The sequence below is a fragment of the Colletotrichum orchidophilum genome (genome assembly GCF_001831195.1).
Source record: "Colletotrichum orchidophilum strain IMI 309357 chromosome Unknown Scaffold_41.1, whole genome shotgun sequence".
Taxonomy (NCBI): domain Eukaryota; kingdom Fungi; phylum Ascomycota; class Sordariomycetes; order Glomerellales; family Glomerellaceae; genus Colletotrichum; species Colletotrichum orchidophilum.
The window spans coordinates 204,144-222,335 of record NW_019172997.1 but is presented as its reverse complement, the minus strand read 5'-3'; the positions used below and the strand labels follow the sequence as shown (position 1 = coordinate 222,335).

The 18,192-nt window shown below is 54.7% G+C and overlaps 5 protein-coding genes across 5 annotated transcripts; 2 read left to right on the top strand and 3 right to left on the bottom strand.

The window, feature by feature from the left end:
• Window positions 1–523: 523 nt before the first annotated feature.
• Window positions 524–2,744, top strand: CORC01_05814 (uncharacterized protein; the record flags this gene model as incomplete). Its single annotated transcript, XM_022617456.1, has 2 exons — window positions 524–629; window positions 832–2,744. The coding sequence occupies 2 exons, from the start codon at window positions 524–526 to the stop codon at window positions 2,742–2,744; spliced, it is 2,019 nt and encodes a 672-aa protein (XP_022476067.1).
• A 4,299-nt stretch (window positions 2,745–7,043) lies between these two features.
• CORC01_05813 (uncharacterized protein) lies at window positions 7,044–7,247 on the bottom strand (the record flags this gene model as incomplete). The annotated part of the gene is made up of 1 exon (XM_022617455.1): window positions 7,044–7,247. One exon carries the CDS (start codon window positions 7,245–7,247, stop codon window positions 7,044–7,046), a length of 204 nt encoding a protein of 67 aa, XP_022476066.1.
• A 1,088-nt stretch (window positions 7,248–8,335) lies between these two features.
• CORC01_05812 (uncharacterized protein) lies at window positions 8,336–9,634 on the top strand (the record flags this gene model as incomplete). Its single annotated transcript, XM_022617454.1, has 1 exon — window positions 8,336–9,634. The coding sequence occupies one exon, from the start codon at window positions 8,336–8,338 to the stop codon at window positions 9,632–9,634; it is 1,299 nt and encodes a 432-aa protein (XP_022476065.1).
• A 2,771-nt stretch (window positions 9,635–12,405) lies between these two features.
• Window positions 12,406–14,202, bottom strand: CORC01_05811 (methylmalonate-semialdehyde dehydrogenase; the record flags this gene model as incomplete). The annotated part of the gene is made up of 2 exons (XM_022617453.1): window positions 12,406–13,460; window positions 13,530–14,202. 2 exons carry the CDS (start codon window positions 14,200–14,202, stop codon window positions 12,406–12,408), a joined length of 1,728 nt encoding a protein of 575 aa, XP_022476064.1.
• An 857-nt stretch (window positions 14,203–15,059) lies between these two features.
• CORC01_05810 (calreticulin family protein) lies at window positions 15,060–17,116 on the bottom strand (the record flags this gene model as incomplete). The annotated part of the gene is made up of 4 exons (XM_022617452.1): window positions 15,060–15,560; window positions 15,619–16,403; window positions 16,474–16,753; window positions 16,967–17,116. 4 exons carry the CDS (start codon window positions 17,114–17,116, stop codon window positions 15,060–15,062), a joined length of 1,716 nt encoding a protein of 571 aa, XP_022476063.1.
• Window positions 17,117–18,192: the final 1,076 nt, after the last annotated feature.

The following is an 18,192-nucleotide window of genomic DNA, read 5'->3' as shown; positions in this document are numbered from 1 at the left end:
GTCCCTCGTCGGGTTCCCCTCTTCAATATCCATCCCAGGCTGTCCCCGCCTTTTTTGGTCTCGCTCTTGGCTACCAGAAAGAAACAGAACCGAGAGAGCACAGAGAAACGGCGCTGCTTCACTCAGCACACACAAATCAGAAAAGAGGAGAAGACACCGCACACAACGCGCGCGCGCGCACACTTGCACCCCCCCTTAAACCCTGGTCGCTCTTTCCCCGGTCCAGAGCACAGTGTCGCTCGCTTCCGTCCCCACACAGTGTAACGGTTCCTGCCACGCCCCTCCACCTCTGACCCTGGTCCCTGAATCCTGGTCTCCCACAGACACACACCCACCACACCCCTCCCTCCTTCTCTTTCTCTCTCTACTCCACCCCAGCCAGCCAGCTCCAGCTCTGTCTTCGCTGCTCGGCTTGTCATTCACACGCAGGTACCTCCATCGCGAGAGAAGAAGGGTACAAATGGCATCTCTACCCCCCAACCACATTCGAGACGACTTCATGAGATCAACAGCCGCAGTCAACATGGCCATCGCATCTTCTGCGAAGGCCAAGTCGGCCTGCAAAGCCAACAGCAACACCAATGCCAATTCAAAGGCAAAGTCACAAATGCACCGTCGTTCAAGGACAGGTACGTTCATCTTGCATTCCGCTTGGCTCTGCGTCGTTTTGCCGAGTTCCATCCGTCTTTCTTGACATTAGTCGTGCTTGACTTACACCCGCACCCATCTCACTTACACGGGAGCGACTCTCCCATTATCCAACCCAAAACATGTCTCCCTCAGTGATCAAAACTCATCCAAAAATCGGAGACTAACTTGTATTTTCTGCAGGATGCTACACTTGCAGATTGCGCCGCAAGAAGTGCGACGAGGGCTCGCCAATGTGCTCCGCTTGCAAACATCTCGGTTTGACATGCGAATACAAGCGGCCAATGTGGTGGAGCAACAACGATGCCCGCCGCAAGCACAAGGACGACATCAAGATGATCATCAAGCGCAAGAAGCTCTCGGAAAAGGCGTCACACACAATTCAGACTTCCGTTGGCTCTCCTCCCGGCCTGTCGCACTCCCTGCCGACTTCCGCCACCTTCTCCGATCCTCTGGACCGCACTCGCTCCGCCTCCATCGACTCCCACTTCTCGCCGGCTTTCAACTTCAACAGCCCACCATCTGTCGGTGCCGAGTATGCTGCCTACAACACGCAGATGCACTCTGATTTCATGTTCAGTGGCTTCCCCTCGCCTTATGAGGTTGATGTCAAGACTGAACGCCAGGTGTACATGAACGATGTGCCCACTCTGAGGGAGTCGACTATTTCCACATTCAGCACCTACCACACTCCCCCGCCACCGGGAACCATTCTGCCTTCCTCCGTCCCTCTCGACGGCGAGTGGACCGAGCAGATCTACTCTGAGCGCAAGGAGTCCCTCAGCGAGGAGACTCTCAACGTCAACTTCTTCGATTTCTCTCATGGCCCGGCCATGTCCAACCGCCAGGTTGCAGTTGAGCTCGACGAAAACGATCAGCGCCTGTTGGACCACTTTGTCCAATTCGTCCTGCCCACCATCTTCCCCATCCTCGACTCGAACCAACATGGCTCAGTCGGCTCCGACCTGATCCTGCCGGCTCTGCAAAGCAACAAGGGCTACCTGCACTGCTGCCTGAGTATCGCCGCCCAGCACTACAAGGCAACGATGAACGTGCCCGGAGAGGAGATTGACCAGGACATCATGCGCCATCGGTACGCCACCATCTCAGCTCTTTGCGAAGCTTTGAACAAGGACGAGAACCACCAGGAGATTCTCGAGGCTGCTCTGGGCCTTATCTTCTTCCAGTGTGTTGTCGGTCGCTTCGACGACGCACTGCCCGATATCCCCTGGCACCAGCACTTTCAAGCTGCCATCAGCTTGGTGCAGAAGCTTGATCTCCCTCGCTTGGTGTCGGATCCCAATGAGCAGATGACCCAAACACCCTTCAACATGACTTTGACTTCTTGGATTGACATCCTCGGCGCCACCATGCAGGGCCAAGCACCCACTTTCGCGCACACCTACCGCGAGAAGCACCTGTCAAACAACCCCAGCCTTGGTCTTCGCGAGCTTATGGGATGTGATGACCGTGTCATGTACCTCATTTCCGAGATTGCCTGTCTCGAGGCCCTCAAAGGAAGCGGCATGGACGACATCACTCTTTGCCAGCACGTTCACGCACTTGGCGACCAGATCAACCTGACTGAGATTGGCGAACCCGGCCCCAAGATGCCCTACAATAACAATGGAAGCTTGTCCCCAAAGCAGCTTTCCAAGAACATGACGGCCGCTTTCCGTCTTGCCGCACGCATCTACCTTTGCAGCTTGGTGCCCGGCTTCAACCCCGCGCAGGCCTCCTGTGTGGGCTTGGTTGAGAAGCTTGCCAACGTTCTCCAGCTCATCCCTTCGGGGCCTGGAGGCTTTGATCGCAGCCTCGTCTGGGTCTACCTTGTTGGTGGCTCTGTTAGCTTGCATGGTAGCTCACTCCGCGCCCTTTTTGAGGACCGGGTTGCCCAGCTTGGCGACGTCTCTGACTGCGGCTCCTTTGGTCGCGTTGCGTCGCTCCTGAACGAAGTTTGGATGCAGACTGGCAACATCAAGAGCAGTGACAGTTGCGCCGGCAGCCCTGGTTCCACGCAAGGAACTGAGGCGGTAGCATACATCCACTGGAGGGATGTCATGCAGATGAAGGGTTGGGACTTCTTGCTCATCTAAACAGCCTAGCTGGTTCCAGGCTGTACAGACAAGTGCAGAAGACTCGCCATACATCTGCATGGTATGTATACCGCTTCCGCAAAGGTGATGCAGGCAATCGCTTATTCCCTTTCGCGCAACCGGGGCTGCTTGCCAGCCAGCATTGCTCTGCTGGACATTTAAGAACTTTCTTTTCTCATCTTCCCCATTTTGATACCACTTTTTTCACACTTACACCAACCTAATCAAGGGTTGCTTTGGGTCTACTAGAAGGACACGCCGCAAGGCACACGGAGCGGACATGAACGATGAGAGCGAAGACACTTGGATCACACTTTTTTCTTCTTTACTGGACACTTTCACGGGGAAGGGTGCACGGGGACGGGTGCACGGTACAGCTGGGCCTGGCTGCCAGGATGATGGATGAACGATGATGGGTGATGGGAAAGGGATCGCCAGGATGAGGCCCTGGAACACATGCAATGGGAAACATGAGATGCGACGAACGACCATTCTACTTTCTTCAGACAGGACACTTTCCGTCTGAACTATTCGTTTTTCTTTCCTCTCTTGGGTATATCATAGCATGAGCATCGAGGAACGGGCTTCATCGGAGTTTATTGTTTGGAACTTTGGGACTAGCATTTCGGTGCATCTGGACTGGATCGGATGGATCACAGAGAAGGGCTCTGGGAGCTACGATGGGCTAGCTTCCCTGTTGACTTCTTCACATGGTACTTATTCGAAGGTAGCCTTTACTCTTGACGGAGCAGTGGCAGAATCCGAGCAGGATTAGGAATCATGTAATACCAGAAATTATACCCAACAATTTCAAAAAGCAAATTCGCTACTATTACTTCACATCATTTCGCTCCATGCTTCAAATTTTGGTCAAGGTGACGGCAACAATTCGCTCATGGGTGGTGCCCACCGGCCGAGTCTGAGCTGTCTGGGCTGGTCGATGCCAGGGGGGGGTGTATGGAAAAATTCAAAGCTGTCTGTCTGGCTTACTTGCACGGGTGGCGATCACCACCTTCCCCTTGGAAGTGCTTGCGCCGAAGCTTACGCGCAAATGGCACGATGGGGGTCAGACGGGGGTGACGGATGAGAAAGGCACTGGACGAAATGAGCACGAAAAGAAAGAGAGCGAGAAAAACAGTAGTGATGATGAGTGTTTCCTATGGATCTCGGAAGAGGGGGGTGAGGTTGGGGGGGTTTGCGAACAATGCAAGCTGCCGATCGAGGGCAACACGGTGTTTGTTTGCCCAACTCCTTTGTTGGCCGTTTCGTGACTCTGTTGCGAGTCCTTTGCCGACAGAGGTTGCGGGGGAGGATCCGAATGGAAATGAGATGTCTATTGGGGGGGGTTATTGGCTCTGCTGTGGTCATGAGTTGCGGGCGTGGTTGAAGATTTTCAACAGATGGCAGTACGTATCTGCACGGATGGACAAGGCACCTACCTACCTTACCTTACCTTGTGGTGGTTATAACCCGTTTCCCACGCACTAGAGCGCCCCCTCGTTTGAGAGTTCCCTTTTGGCGTACCTACCCGCAACGGCGCCATCTTCTTTCAGCCTTTCTTCTCTTCAAAATCAATGCGATGCCGGAAGACGCCAGGAGGCGGGGGGTAGGTGGTGGTGGTGGTGGTGAGGTTTGGAGGGGAAGGAGATTGTACAAAGCCAGTTGTGTTTGTACGTCTCCCCCTCGTGGGTCCGTTGCGCTTTCAACCTGGTGTTTTGGGGAGGTAAAGTGTCCCCGATACCTAAGGTGGCGGTGGTTGTGGGCGTGCTTCGGTGAGCTTTCGCCCGGTGTGCGGCGGCGGCCCCGGGGGGGGGGGGGGTGTCTTCTACCTGACAGGTGTGTGGTGTGGTAAAGGTGAGTGAGTTCACCTGACGTCCATCTCGGTCTGTGTGTGGACGTTGGGTGTTGGGTGTGGCTTATCCCGGGTTCACGAATTGGGTAATCCCGTTTCCCTACCCTGGCATCGTGGGCACTTTAGGGTGGTACCTAAGGATGATCACGAAAAAAATAAAGAGGGGAGGGAGAGAAAGATCTGAGATCTAGGTCATTTCCATGGATGGTTTTTCTGCGGATTGTATAACGGGGCCGTTATTCAAAGTGCTGACGATGGGTGATTGGGGACTGGAATGTGGAAACGGGAATTTTTGGTCGGCAGAACCACCGCCGTGGGGAGAGTATAGAGAGGATGGAGTCACCTGGGCCATGGCATCATTCTTTGTGTGTTTCGCTGGGGTGTACGTCTGTAAAAGTGCTACTTGGGGGGGGAAGATGGCAGGGGAGGGTGGTTCAAGGACCACAGTATCGAGTTAACTGTGATAAACAACACTTCGAATCTCGGATGTCTCGAAATTCTGTTTCCCACGTCTTTGACATCGGGTCTCAAGTGTTCAGATTGCACACCCCTCTGTCACCCATCTCCATGGACGATAAGGAGAGGAGCATTTTGGGTTTGTGCGGGTACACATATCTGGGACAGAGGAAAAAGACAAGGGAAGAGGCAGGGGTCTCAGATGACGGAAAGCAAGAGAGAGAGGGACAGATTTCTCACACCCCAAGCTTAAGCGCCACCGCTGCATACCCGTTCCCCACGATTTCGAGTAAGAAAAGAAAAAAGGACCGTTCACCGCCGTTTTTGAGTCACAGATACATACCTACACGCACATCGTATATGTGTGTGAAGCATTGTGAATTGGCAAGGGCGAGCAAAATGGAGTCTATGGATTTTATCGGCGCCGATGTCGTCTTGGGGCGGGAGGGGTGTCCGAGCTGATTAGCGTAGTATGAAAACAGGGAAATTCAACAACATAGATGAGCGAGGATGCGAAGAGTATCCACGTGACGATGCTGTCTGTGGTTTGCGATTTGCCCTTTTCATTCAGATGGGGCTCAAGGGAAGCACGAATAGACGTCTTCTCTTGCTTGTTAGTGGCCCTGCGGGTCGTTCCCTCATTCCTCTCTTATTTGGGGCCGGGGGCCCTGCAGCGGATGAGACCACGGGCTCGGACGTGCATCTTTGGGGAGGGGATTCGTCGAGTGAGGTTTTGGGCGAATAATGTCCCATCACGTGGGTTGAGGTAGTGTGGAAGATTGTAAGTGCGAGGTTGGCGAGCGATGTTGGGTTTCTCCCGCCGGAGGGGGCGATGGCGGGAAAGATGAGCATGGGGTATGGGCTGGAGCATGACGATCATGGCAAGGCGTTTTTTTTTTTGCTTCTCGCAGATCATTCATTGGAGTGGATGAAGGGCAGAGGGTCGGATATGGGACCGCGGTTGGTGGATCGTGACTTTAGCGACCCTGTGGTATTGGGGCCGACTTTCACGCTCACCGACGGCGACGGCGAAGATTGACGGGGGACGGGCAGTGGATGATGATTTGGGGTATGGGAGTTCAGAATATCCAACCTTCGCACCCCTCCCCCCCTTGATAAGCTGAAGCGAGACGGACGACGACGATGGTGATGCTACTGCAGCGAGCATCAAGCCAAGGCCGATTTTGGCCCGTGGACGTGGTCGTGGTCCCCGGTTTCCTCCTTTTCGAATTGGGAGGGACGGCTCTTGACTGGAGGTCTGTCGTCTGCCGGCTGCCGATCGGTCAGAGGTGAGGCTTTCCCGAGGCGGTCCTATGACCAACGTCTGAGGGACGTGAGGGAGCCGACGGGACTGAATGCAGGGCCAGCATGGCGGCGGGCGTATAAGGTAGGTACGGTACGGTAATAGCGGCTGCAGTGGCTGGAATTGATGGCGTACGTCACGTGTGGCTTGGATGGGCCCAGTGGCGGGCCATTGGGATTGTCGACAGTCATTGGGAGCAGAGTAGGTACATGTTCCATTCCTCGGTCAATGTCCATGTCTTGAACCCTTGTTTTCTTTAGTCGAGGTCAAGGGTTGTGTAATCCCTACGCACCACGAGTCTTCCTTGTTGTTGCACTGTTGGTTGGCTTGAACAGTTGGCGGATGGGATAAAGCGGTTAAAGACGGACGCCCAAGAGAGAGATGGTCGAGATGGGTACCGAGGTGCCTGGCAGTGCCTGGGTCTTTGCTGAAAGGAGAAGGGGCAAAGACGGACGCTAAAAAGAGCACAGACAATGGGGCGGCACGGCGGCCCCCGTTTGTGCCCGTCCAGTGTCCACCACCCCGGGCGCCTTTGACGCAGGGGCCACCCCTAAATTCGGGGCCGCGAAAAAGGCAGGAGCGAATCATAGGCGCGCGTTTGGGCTGCGCGGCTACATTCTGGCACTTTGATGACTCCTTTGGGCAAACTCCCTGCTTTTCTCTCTTTGACTGGCGAGTCGCCAACCTCTCACAACCTCTCGTTTCCTTCACTGATGAGTAGAGCGCCAACCTGTCTGGCCATGGGGAAACCCTCCTCCACTAGCAGAGACACCCTTTGCCTGCTTTCGACGACAGCCTCTCGTTGTCGCCGGCCCAGCGACGACCCAGACCAGCACTGCCTCACGGCGAGACTCTTGCTGCCGCCGCCCAACGTGCCGTCGCCGCTATCCATTTCCGTTTTATTGATATCCGCCAATCGTCTATGTGCTATTGGGGGCAGAATTGTGAGGTCTGCATTCAGGCCGTCGGCGTCCTATCAAAATCTCTAATGGTGGGAAAAGCTTGGGGGTCCGTTGTCGACGACGACATGGTGATACTGGAAACGTCCAGAATTCGCAACACCATCGCTCCACCATTTCACAATTGTCGTCCGGAAACCCCCAGTCTGTTACGATCCAGTCACGCTTGCATCGCCTAATTTTTGCAAGCAGACACCCCTCGCAAGTCGCTGCGATGCCGCTCGGGGGCTGTTTGGTTGGCCACCGACCAGTCCGCCTTCGTAGGCGAGGTCGATCGGGTGGCACTGTTTCTTTGGGCACAGGTGAAGCTCGTTCGTTTCGAGGCGCGCAGCAAGACAGTAGTCGAACGTGAAAGCGTTTTTTAAGTTTCTTTCCTTTTCTGTTCTTACTGTCGTCATAGGAGCCCTCCACCGAGTGGCAGGCGTAGGGGTCAGAAGAAGTGGTCCATGCCGCCTTGCCGCGATATCAAGCCAGACCAAAAAAGATTGGGCTTGGATGAGTTTTGGCTCAATATCGGGTGGGAACGACATCGTCATCTTTCGGGCCATCACACGATTCTTCTCTCCTCTTCCTTTCCGTTCTCGTTATTTCGCGTTTCTTTCCAGAGGTCGTCTTTGCCCGATCGACTCGTCCTTGAACCTTTTGTGTGGCCTCTTGCCTACCCGACGAACAATAGAGTGATCATTCCTTGTCTCATACTTTGTCTGTGAAAAGCGGCAACTCCATTGTGTGAACTTGGCCGGCTCAACTCGAAACATCTTCAACCCACGACTTATTTCTACGCCTTTGTGTCCCGTCCCCCTCGAGAAGGGTTTCGGGGTCTCGCTTCTCTCGTTTTGTGCTCCAGACCCATTGACACATACCGCCACCTGACTCTCGACTTACATACGACTTTCGACACGCGCGTCTGACTCTGCGGTAAGAACTCGGTGTTCACCGCGAGCTCTGCAACACCATCAAGCGACGCCCGGCTGAAAGAAGCCAGCCATAACACCACCAACACACAACCCAATACTCAACCATGTCGAGATTACGAAAATGCACAAGAGCCACAGTGCTCTCGATCCTCCTCGCCTCCGCTCACGCCGCCTCTATTCCCTCCGTTTTTGGGCGACAAGACACATGCGCCGCCGAGGGCTTCACCTCCTGCGGCAACGGCCTCCCCGGCAACTTCTGTTGTGAGACAGGCAAGAACTGCATCACTCTGGCTGGAAACACCACTGTCCTCTGCTGTCCCGAAGGAAGTAGCTGCGAAAAAATCAAGACAATCACATGTAATATCAACCTCCAAGATCCTCAGGCATACCCCGATGCGCCCATCAAGACCAAGGCCCTCAAGGGCAAGCTCGGCACCTGCGGCGATGACTGCTGCCCCTTTGGATACAGCTGCAACAGCCTGACGCAGTGCGTATTGGATTCAGACCAGACCAAGGCCCCGGAAGAAGCGTCCACCACGCCTCCAGAGCCAACGTCAACGTCCACTGCCGCTCCGAGCGTGATCCCGACGACCCTCACCCCCAGCACGACGCCCGCAGACAACGACAACAAGGACAACGACACCTTCCCTACCGCCATCGTCATCGGCTCCCTCTGCGGCCTCCTCGTCGGTGTGGGCCTCGGCGTCGCCCTACTCCTCTTCTGCGCCCGCCGCCGTCGCCGGAGCCCGCCCCCGCCCAACGAGAAGAAACGCGGCGGCGGCAGCGGCGCCCCTCGCCCGTCGACCTCGACCTCGTCCTTTGGGAACATCATCTCCGAGCCCATCCCCATCACGGACAACGCCACCGTACGGACGGACTTTATCCTCAAGACCCCTTCCACAACGCACTCATACTCCCGCAGCGGCTCCGGCTCCGTCAAGTCGCCGACGGCTTACAAGGCCAACGGCCACAACCGCCTCTCTTCAACGGCGACGACGCTGGCGCACCACCCCATCGGTCTTGCGCGCAGCGACTCTGCCCCGCGGACGCCTCCAAGTAGAGGACCGGGGGGAGGACTAGGACTTGGGGCAGGGGTTGGGTCAGGCACCGCCGTCCCTCCCATCCGCGGAATGCGTCCCAATTCCGGGTCTAGGCGCTTCCAGCCGCCCAACGTGCCCAACCCGCTCGCGCCGCCGAAGCCGGGTTATCTCCAGCGTGAGCCGAGCAGCGAGAGCATCAACGTCTTTGCGGACCCGCGGACGGTGGGCGGGAGCGGGAGGCCCGGGGCCAAGAGGAACACAACGTTTACGGATATGATGGAGGAGGCGGAGCTGGGCGACGTGAGGAGGGGGAAGCCGTATGTGCCGAATACGCCGCAGATGCCTTCGCAACTGGGTCGATGAGGCTTCTTTCGTCTCTTGGCTTCTTCTTCTTTTCCCCCCCGTCACTAGGGGTTGGGTTAGATATAAGGTGTTGTATTTTTGATGATATTGAGTTTTGTAATGTCGGCATATTGCTCCTTCACTTCTTATTTCCGGTTCCCTCTCCCCTCTTTCTTCTTGTTAGAGAAACACATATCATGCTGGACATGAGTACGGGGAGGCGGGAAGAGTGTGTCTGATGGACATTCGCTTAGAAGACTTTGGGAGATGGTACCTCGCGGCGTGGCAAAAAGGGCGTTTCTATTTCGTTACTATACGGATCTCGGGAGTTTTGCATTATGTACCGGACAGGATTATACCCACGGTCGCTTTACTTGTCTTTCGTCTTTTTCTTCTTCTTTTTTATTTGGGGGGGGGGGGGGGGGGGATATATATAGTCTGTTTGCTTGGAGCTCTTGCCGCGATTGAGCACTTCAGGTAGAGGAAATACATATTAGTGACATAGCATCCAGTGCCTGTTCCATGTTTCCAATAATGCGGTTCTTGAAAGATACATCTAAGAAGTAGAAATGACATGTGACTTGGTCCATCCATGGTGGAGGTCGTTCAAATGTCGTAGTCATTGTCCCAAGAGCGAGGCGTAATCAAGAAGTCGGTGATGAACAACAAGAAGGTGGACTATATTCAGAATCTGATAGCAAATCCATACCAAGCAAGGCTTTGCAAATGACCATTTATTGCAACGTGTAACACGTCCTGCCTCACGTCTACCTCCTCATCTAGGCTCGCACCCTCCTTTCCAATTCACGACTTCCTAACCCAAAGCATAAACACCACCGCAAAAGTTCAAAATACCTATCTACGCACACACATGCACATATCTTACACATTGAATTTAGCAGTTGGATCAAAGGAAAAACTCAGTAAACCATATTGGAAAGCGAAAGACTAAAAGAATTACGAAAAAAATAGAACTAGTAGAAAAAAACGCCTAAAAGTTCGGACAAGTTCACAAGATTAGAGCACATCGCAGGTCTCGAACCCACGGTGTCTCGAATCTGATCACAAGTCGTATGAAAACCCCACCCCCCCAGGGGAATTTTCTGTCGTGTTTAACCACTCGACTACAGTGGCCCAGGGCGTCCCCTGGGAATCGAAAGGAGATGGGGAATTGGTCCTGATAGAGGTTGTACAGGTGCGTGTGTGCGTATGTGTGAGGCGTGTGACCTTTGCGGTGCGCAAGTACCTGCCTGGCTGAGACCAGGAGAGCTAGGAACTTGGCATGGAACTGGCGGGCGTGTACCAAGGGTACCTTATCCTGAAGAGAGTTGGGCGTCGTTGAGGGATGCTTGAAGGAGAGGATCGTGACATGCGCCTGCATTTTCAAAATACATGAGTGAGGCCTTGACAATGACATTCACGTTCTTTGTCGTATTCTGCTTGCATGCATCAGGAGTTTTGAGCCCCGACGGCGGACTACGCAACATTACATCCGCGGTAGCCCTGCCTCGAGAAAAGGCCGAGGAGTTTCGCTCTCTATCTCTCTCTCTCTCCAGCGTAGTTCCAAACACTCTGTGCCGATGCCATCGATAACACACACCTCCGACTGCCTTATGAAGTAAATGTGGTGGTATAAATGTCATACGAAAAATATTACAACCATGAAGATGAAACTGTCCAGTATTGGATATAACAGGATAGAGACCCAAGGGAAGTCCCAATCGCTGCCGACCCATAATGTAGAGGGCTAAAAGTTGCCATTGCAAGTAAGTGATGCTAGAGGGACCTTGCTGCTGTCAATATTTTCTACACCGTCTACTGTAGCTGGGCATCTACTAGAAATGGGAAGCCAAATTAGTCAACGTTGGTATATCCATCACTTCACTGTCCCCCAACGTGTCTTCATCTACTTTTGTTGGATACGGGTACCTCTTGCTTTCACAAGAAGAGAAGATCTCTACCTGCCTTGCATAATGGAGTGAATTCAAAAACGTCCGTGTTTTTCAAAGAGTAGTCACGTTCCCAATAGCTCGTTCATTTACTTGGACACACTCTTGGTGAGAGACTTTACCTCAAGATAAACATTCACACTATGTTTGCCTTGTAAAGAGATGATGAAACTTGTGAGTCTAGCATAATTCACTGAGTGCCTAGGTACAAAGAAAGACGTCAGGTCTCAGAGTTGTATTCAGAGTCCCTAGCCATGAGATAACTAAGCATGGGAACTCCCTGTGGCTATATCTGACATGATCAGCTCAGAAACCTAGGTTGAGGTGTGTAAGGCATAGGCGGTCGCTTCCATGGTCTTACCAACAAAGGTTGTCACACGACGCAGAGAGTTATGGGTAACGTAAGCCCGGTCTGTAGTACCGTACCGCACATTAGTATACAGCTCCGGTCCACATGTAATCTTGACTGATGTCTGTAACATGCTTTTTACAACGGCAGTTATTTATAAGTTTACTCAATTTTTTGTTTCATGTGGCTATTCTGCGAGTGTCTGCCTGCTCCTAGAGTTGCAGCTTGAATTATCATCCTCATCATCGCCCAGTGCCATCACGTTTTCAGCTAACCGCCCCATTCTCGTGAAACCATAGTAAACAACCGAAGTTCCAGTACATTCTCATTGACATGATCGTTTCGCAGCCATTTTCCACACTCGTACCAAGTTACCAGAGTATGGGTGGTAAGGTAAGGTACCTTCCTACTACGTATCTGCCTTTTGGGCCGGTACGTTCCCAATGGCCCAAGCCAAATACGTACCCGCCCTCTTTCACCTCAACACCAAAAGCTCATGACTGGGTAGGCATGGAGACATCCGCCTTTTGCGAAATAGCATCAGCGGACGCCCAGAACGACGTGACCGTCTTCTGTTGGGTCAAAAAGGAGATGCCAGGACGGCCGTAAAACGTGTTGGCGCCGCCCGCAGCGACACTCTTCTTGTTGCCGGTGAAGGAGAACATGGGCAGAGGCACGGGGATGGGCACGTTGATGCCGACCTGGCCGGCCTCAATGTTGCGGCGGAAGGCCTCGGCGGTGGCGCCGGAGCGGGTGAAGATGGCCGTACCGTTGCCGTACTCGTTCTTGTTGATCAGCTGGACGGCGTCGTCGAGCGTGGCGACGTTGAGGCAGACCAGGACGGGGCCAAAGATCTCCTCCGTGTAGCACTTCATCTCCGGTGTCACGTTTGTGATGATGGTGGGCGCAACCCAGTTTCCGTTGGGGTACTTTGCGGGTTTGTACCCGCGGCCGTCTAGGAGGATCGTGGCGCCCTCGTCCTCGGCGCTCTGGATCAGGCTCTCGATGCGCTGCTTGCTGTGGGGGGAGATGACGGGGCCGAGGTCGGCGCCCTCCTCGAAGCCGCCGTCGACCTTGAGCTTCTTGGCCAGCTCGGCCAGCTCGGGGAGCCACTCCTTGGTCTCGCCGACGAGGACGAGGGTGCTGAGGGCCATGCAGCGCTGGCCGGCGGCGCCGAACGCCGCGCCGACGACGCTGTTGAGGAAGTGGTTCTTGTTGCAGTCCGGCAGGACGGCGGCGTGGTTCTTGGCGCCGAGGTTGGCCTGGACGCGCTTGCCGTGGGCGGATCCCTTGTTGAAGATGTACTCGCCGGCCTTGTTGCCGCCGACGAAGCTGACGGCCTTGATGACGGGGTCCTCCAGGATGAAGTCGACCGTCTTGTGGGCGCCGTGGACGACGTTGACGACGCCCTCGGGGAAGCCGGCCTTTTGGACGAGCTCGGCGAGAATCATGGCCGCGCCGGGGTCACGCTCCGAGGGCTTCAGGATGAGGGTGTTGCCGGTGACGGTCGCGATGGGGATGCACCAAAGGGGGATCATGGCGGGGAAGTCTAGACAGTGTCAGTTTCACCGTTTCTCCATCCTTTTGGCAGCAAAGAACCACATCTGGGTTCACTTACTAAAGGGGCAGATGGCAGACACGACGCCCAATGGCTCGCGGTAGCTCCTCGTCTCCATGTCCTTGGCCACCTCCAACACCTCGCCCTTCAAGAGCTCGGGCGCGCCACAGGCCGCCTCGGCAACCTGCAGACCGCGGAGGACGTCGCCCCTGGCGTCGGCAAACGTCTTGCCCTGCTCCAGGGTGATGCTCGCCGCCAGGCGGTCCCAGTTCTCGCGGATGAGGGCGACGAACTTGAACATGATCTGCTGGCGGGCGAGCACGCTCATGGCACGCCACTTGGGGAACGCCTTCTCGGCCGAATCCACGGCGGCCTGCAGCTCCTCGGTGGTCATCTGCGGCACGCGGGTGACGAGGTTGTTGGTGGCCGGGTCGTGGAGGTCGATGAAGTCGGTCGCGGCCGAGGTCACAAACTTGTTATCCAGGAAGAAGGGGGTGTCCTCTGGCTTGGCAATCTTCTCGTGAGTGTTGGGATAGGACTCGGCCGTCGAGGCCAGGGCGGCGTTGAGATGCTTCGCCGTGGCGTGTATCCTCCTCGCCGCGACAGCGGAGGTGGGTGAGCCGGAGGAGGCCATATTGGTGGTCTTTGAGAATAGAAGTGGCGAGCGGGTGAGGGATGCTCCAGAGGTTCGGCTAGCACCGGTGGTAATGCTTCGAGTAAAGGCTCGACGCATTGTGAAAGGAGAGGAAAGGGAGACGAGGGGGAACGAGGAAGAGAAGGAGAGGGTATAGTAGAGTCTATGACAAGAGCCAAAGACGGGGTAACTAGAAACAGGTAGTGCTGCAAACTGTCTACGACACAAAGCTGTCGGTTCCGTCGTCGTCCCAAGCCAATTGCCAGCCACTTCTTTCACAGGAGACACGCGAACTGGACAAAGTCGAGCGACATCGTAGTCCCTTATAAAGTCCCAGGGAATTCGGCAAGCTCCCAGAATGTGGGGAAAGGTTGGGGTGGGGTAAGATAACGCTGCCACTGAATCCCTGCCCAGTTTCCCCCAAGCTCCTCCAGCCGAAGCCGGCCCCAATGCCGCCTTATGCCGAGAGGGACCTGTGCTTGGGGCTTCAAGCGTCAGGCGGGCGGTCTTTGCAGGCGTAAACGGCGTAAACAGCGTATCATCCCATCCGGCGGAGAAGCGGCTGGTGGATCTGAGACCTTCATAGCGGCCATCGGGTGCCACATTTGACCGCGGAGCTGATTACCTTATCATGAGATGATGGGATCGACCCGGACAAGACCACATTTCACTTTAATATTACTAGTCACGACCGTCATGTTTTGATCAAATCCCTTGTTTTTTAGTAGCTAGAATACACCTACGCCACGCTCTCTGTCGGTCCCTCGATGACCACAAAACAGGTATTGAATGAGGGAACTCAACTGGAAAAAGCAGCATCCATGTTTCTCTTCGGTTCCTGATATCACCCATGTGCCATTTTAAAGCACAATACTTTTGGCCGCTGGCCTCTCCCCGGCGACGATATCAAAGAGAAAGCAAACTAATTCATCATTCCGTCGCAAAGAAATTCTCATCTAAGACGAGCTGCGGGTGTTGCGCTTGGTAGCGTCCTTTGCGACGTCGGCGCCAGAGGCAACAGCCTTGGCGGCCTTGTCCTTGACGTCCTTGGCCTTGTCCTTGGCATCAGCCGCGGCCTTCTTGGCAGCCGGAGGAGCACCGCCGGAGCTGGCGATGCCAACAATGACAGCGATGAGAGTGACGAGAAGAGCACCGATACCGCCGGCAACCTCGGGAACGAACTTGACGGCCTGGACGGGGTCCTTCTGGGCAATGGTGATGAAGAGGTCAAGCTTCTCCTTGATGTAGTGAACGGGGTCGTCAAGGAACTTGAGATCAGAGGGAGACTTGGGCTTCTCGGCCTCCTTGGGCTTGTCGGCAAGTTCGGCGAGCTGCTCGACGGGGTGCTTCTCCTTGAAGGTCTCCTCGGCAAGCTTGGCAGCATCCTCAACGGAGTGGCCAATGTAGATGTTGTCAAAGAGGATATCGTTCTGCATGGTCCAGATCTCGAAGCCAATCTGTTCATTCATTCGTTAGCAAGCGAAGAGACATTGATACGTTGTCAGGAAGACTTACAGCGCCCAAGGGCTCGAAGTTGGCGGGGGTCTTGTCCTCGAAGTAGTCGGGGTTCTTGATCTTGCGAGGAGCCCAGACGCCCTTGTAGGCAGGGTTGTCGATGTAGGGAGCGGTCCACTTGCCCTTGTAGTCGGGGTTCTTCTTCAAGGGCTTGGTCCAGGGGCCACAGCCAGAAGCCTCAGTGCACTTGGGGTTGGGAACGGTAGGGGCGACCCAGTCACCATCCTCCTCATCGTCCCAGTCCTCGGGCTTCTGAGCCTCAGGGTCAGGAATGGTCTGAGCCTCATCCTCGAGCCAGTCCTCAGGCTTGGTAGCCTCCTCGTCGACAATCTCGTAAGGGGCGTCCTCATCCCAGTCCTCGGGCTTCTTGGCCTCGGGGTCAGCGATACGGGCCTCATCAATCCAGTCCTCAGGCTTAGTGTCCTTGGCGTCGTCAATCTCCTTCTCAGGGTTGACGGAGGGGGAGAAGTCCTCAAGAAGGGAGCCGGTCTTGACCTGCTCGCCGTTCTGCTGGATGATGAAGGTGTTGTTGGGGTGGACAATGAGAGTGTAGAGCTCGGTGGTCTTGACGATGCGAGCGGTGGGGGGAGAGGTCAGGTGCTTCTCCTCGTAATCACCCGTCTTGGGGTTCTTGTGGTTGAAGATGAAATGGACCTTGTTGGTGTGGCCGCACTTATCGGGACCGAACATGATCACATAGGGAGTGGCGTTAGAGAACTCCTCGGAGTGAAGAGCCTTGTTCTCACGGAGAAGCTTGAGGTAAGCGCCACCGCACTCAAGGCCGTCTGAAGAGAAACAATTGTTAGCACTTTGTCGAGAGGCTGTGCTGTGGGCGCAAGAACCAAAAAAACTTACTCTGAAGCTTGACTTCGTACTGAACAACGAGGGTCTTGCCCTTGTTGTCAATCTTCTTGGGGAACTTGGCCGAGATGGCGTGGTGAGCGGCAGGGTTCTTGACAACAAGACCCTTGTCGCCCTCTATGCCCTTGTAGACAGTAGGCTCCTCAACAGACCACTCGCCAACGTAGGCCCATTCCTCGTCATCCTTGGAGTCCTTCTTGGCGTGAGAAGGGCTCCAGCGGGACTCCCAGTCGTCGGTGAACTGCTCCAAGAAAGGAGCCTTGAGGGTGGTGGGCTATGTGTAAAAAAAAAAAAAAACCGTTAGATAATTGCTTATTCAATGACCGACAGAGCAGGTGCGCAGAGGCTCCAATAGATTGACCCAGCCCGTTCCAGTGTGCAGTGAGCTCGTGCATTCGGCATGAGATCATAGCAAGCAGACGATGAGGGAGCTTCACAAGGAGCAACAAAGGAAGCCATTGGCAAGAAGGGGAAAGTGAGAGCTTACAGTGAAGGTGGACAGCTGGGGAGTGACCGTGGTAGAGGACTCAGCGGCAGTCGAGGTTTTATCCTCACTCAGAACCTTCTGAGCATCGTCGGCGTAGGCACCGCCAGCGAGCAGAGCCGCAGCGGACAACGCAGCAGCGTTGAACTTCATGATAGGCGATAGGTGGTGTCGGTGTCGCAGCTTTAATCGGATTAAGATAGATGAGGGGGGAAGTAGCTTTAAAGCTGTTGGGTTGTGAAAGAAAGATTGTCAATTGAATGACAAAGGAGGAAGGGCTCCCGGCGCGATGAGATGGAGAGGAATGATATTTTCGAGGAGGAATTTCCCAAGGAGAGGGAAAAGGGTTTCGGAAAGAGGAATGGGGCGAGGAAGACGACGGATTTATCAGTCCGTGAGGCAGGCACGCGCAAGCGGGTTGTGCTCAACGTGTCCTTTTTTGCGGTAAGGTCCTCAGCAAACCTCAGCACCCAAAAAAAGGCCAGGTAGGGGAGAGCTCACTAAGAAGTGACCCGTCGGGGTAAGGTTCGGCAAGGCAGAGGCTCACAGCCAATCAAATAGACAGAAAATTGGGGATTTCGGGGAACCAGCAGTGAGAGCATGCGTCTGCACCTAGCTCCAGGGGTCGTCGGGGTAGGCCGCCGCTGCCCACCGCAGCCCGGTGTAGCCAATGCAAAGCCGCTGCGGTACCTTTTTCAGTGGGCTACTTTTGCTGACATGCGGGCTGCGGACTGTGGCTAAGGAAAGTGCGGGGGCCCTTGGCGAGGGAACGGGATCCACTGGTTCTAACAGTGAATGGAAGGAGGGGATATTCATGGTGCTTCGACGAGCTTCCAAACCTCAATTGCTGATCCAGGTTGATGGACTGAGCTCTGCTCGGCCTATATTGTTCTCTTGAGTCACTGGTGGGAGACTCAAGAGACAATAACCATTGTCATACTGCTCTCAGGTATCTGCATTCTACTTTGTTTTGCGATTCAATTGAGGCTAGCACCTGAGGTTGGAGGCTGATCCCGAAATGTCTCGAGATTGACTGCATTGATGCCACGCCCTTGAGCTGCCATTGCTTCCCGTATTATTCATTGCATGATTGCATGCGACTGAGTCCACAGGGAAGCCAGATTAAATCAAAGTGGGTGGGCATTGAGAATGAGCAGACAGCAATGCGAAATGCACAGATATGCCTCGGTCCAGGCCAACGCCTGATTGACATTGGGACACTGCAATCT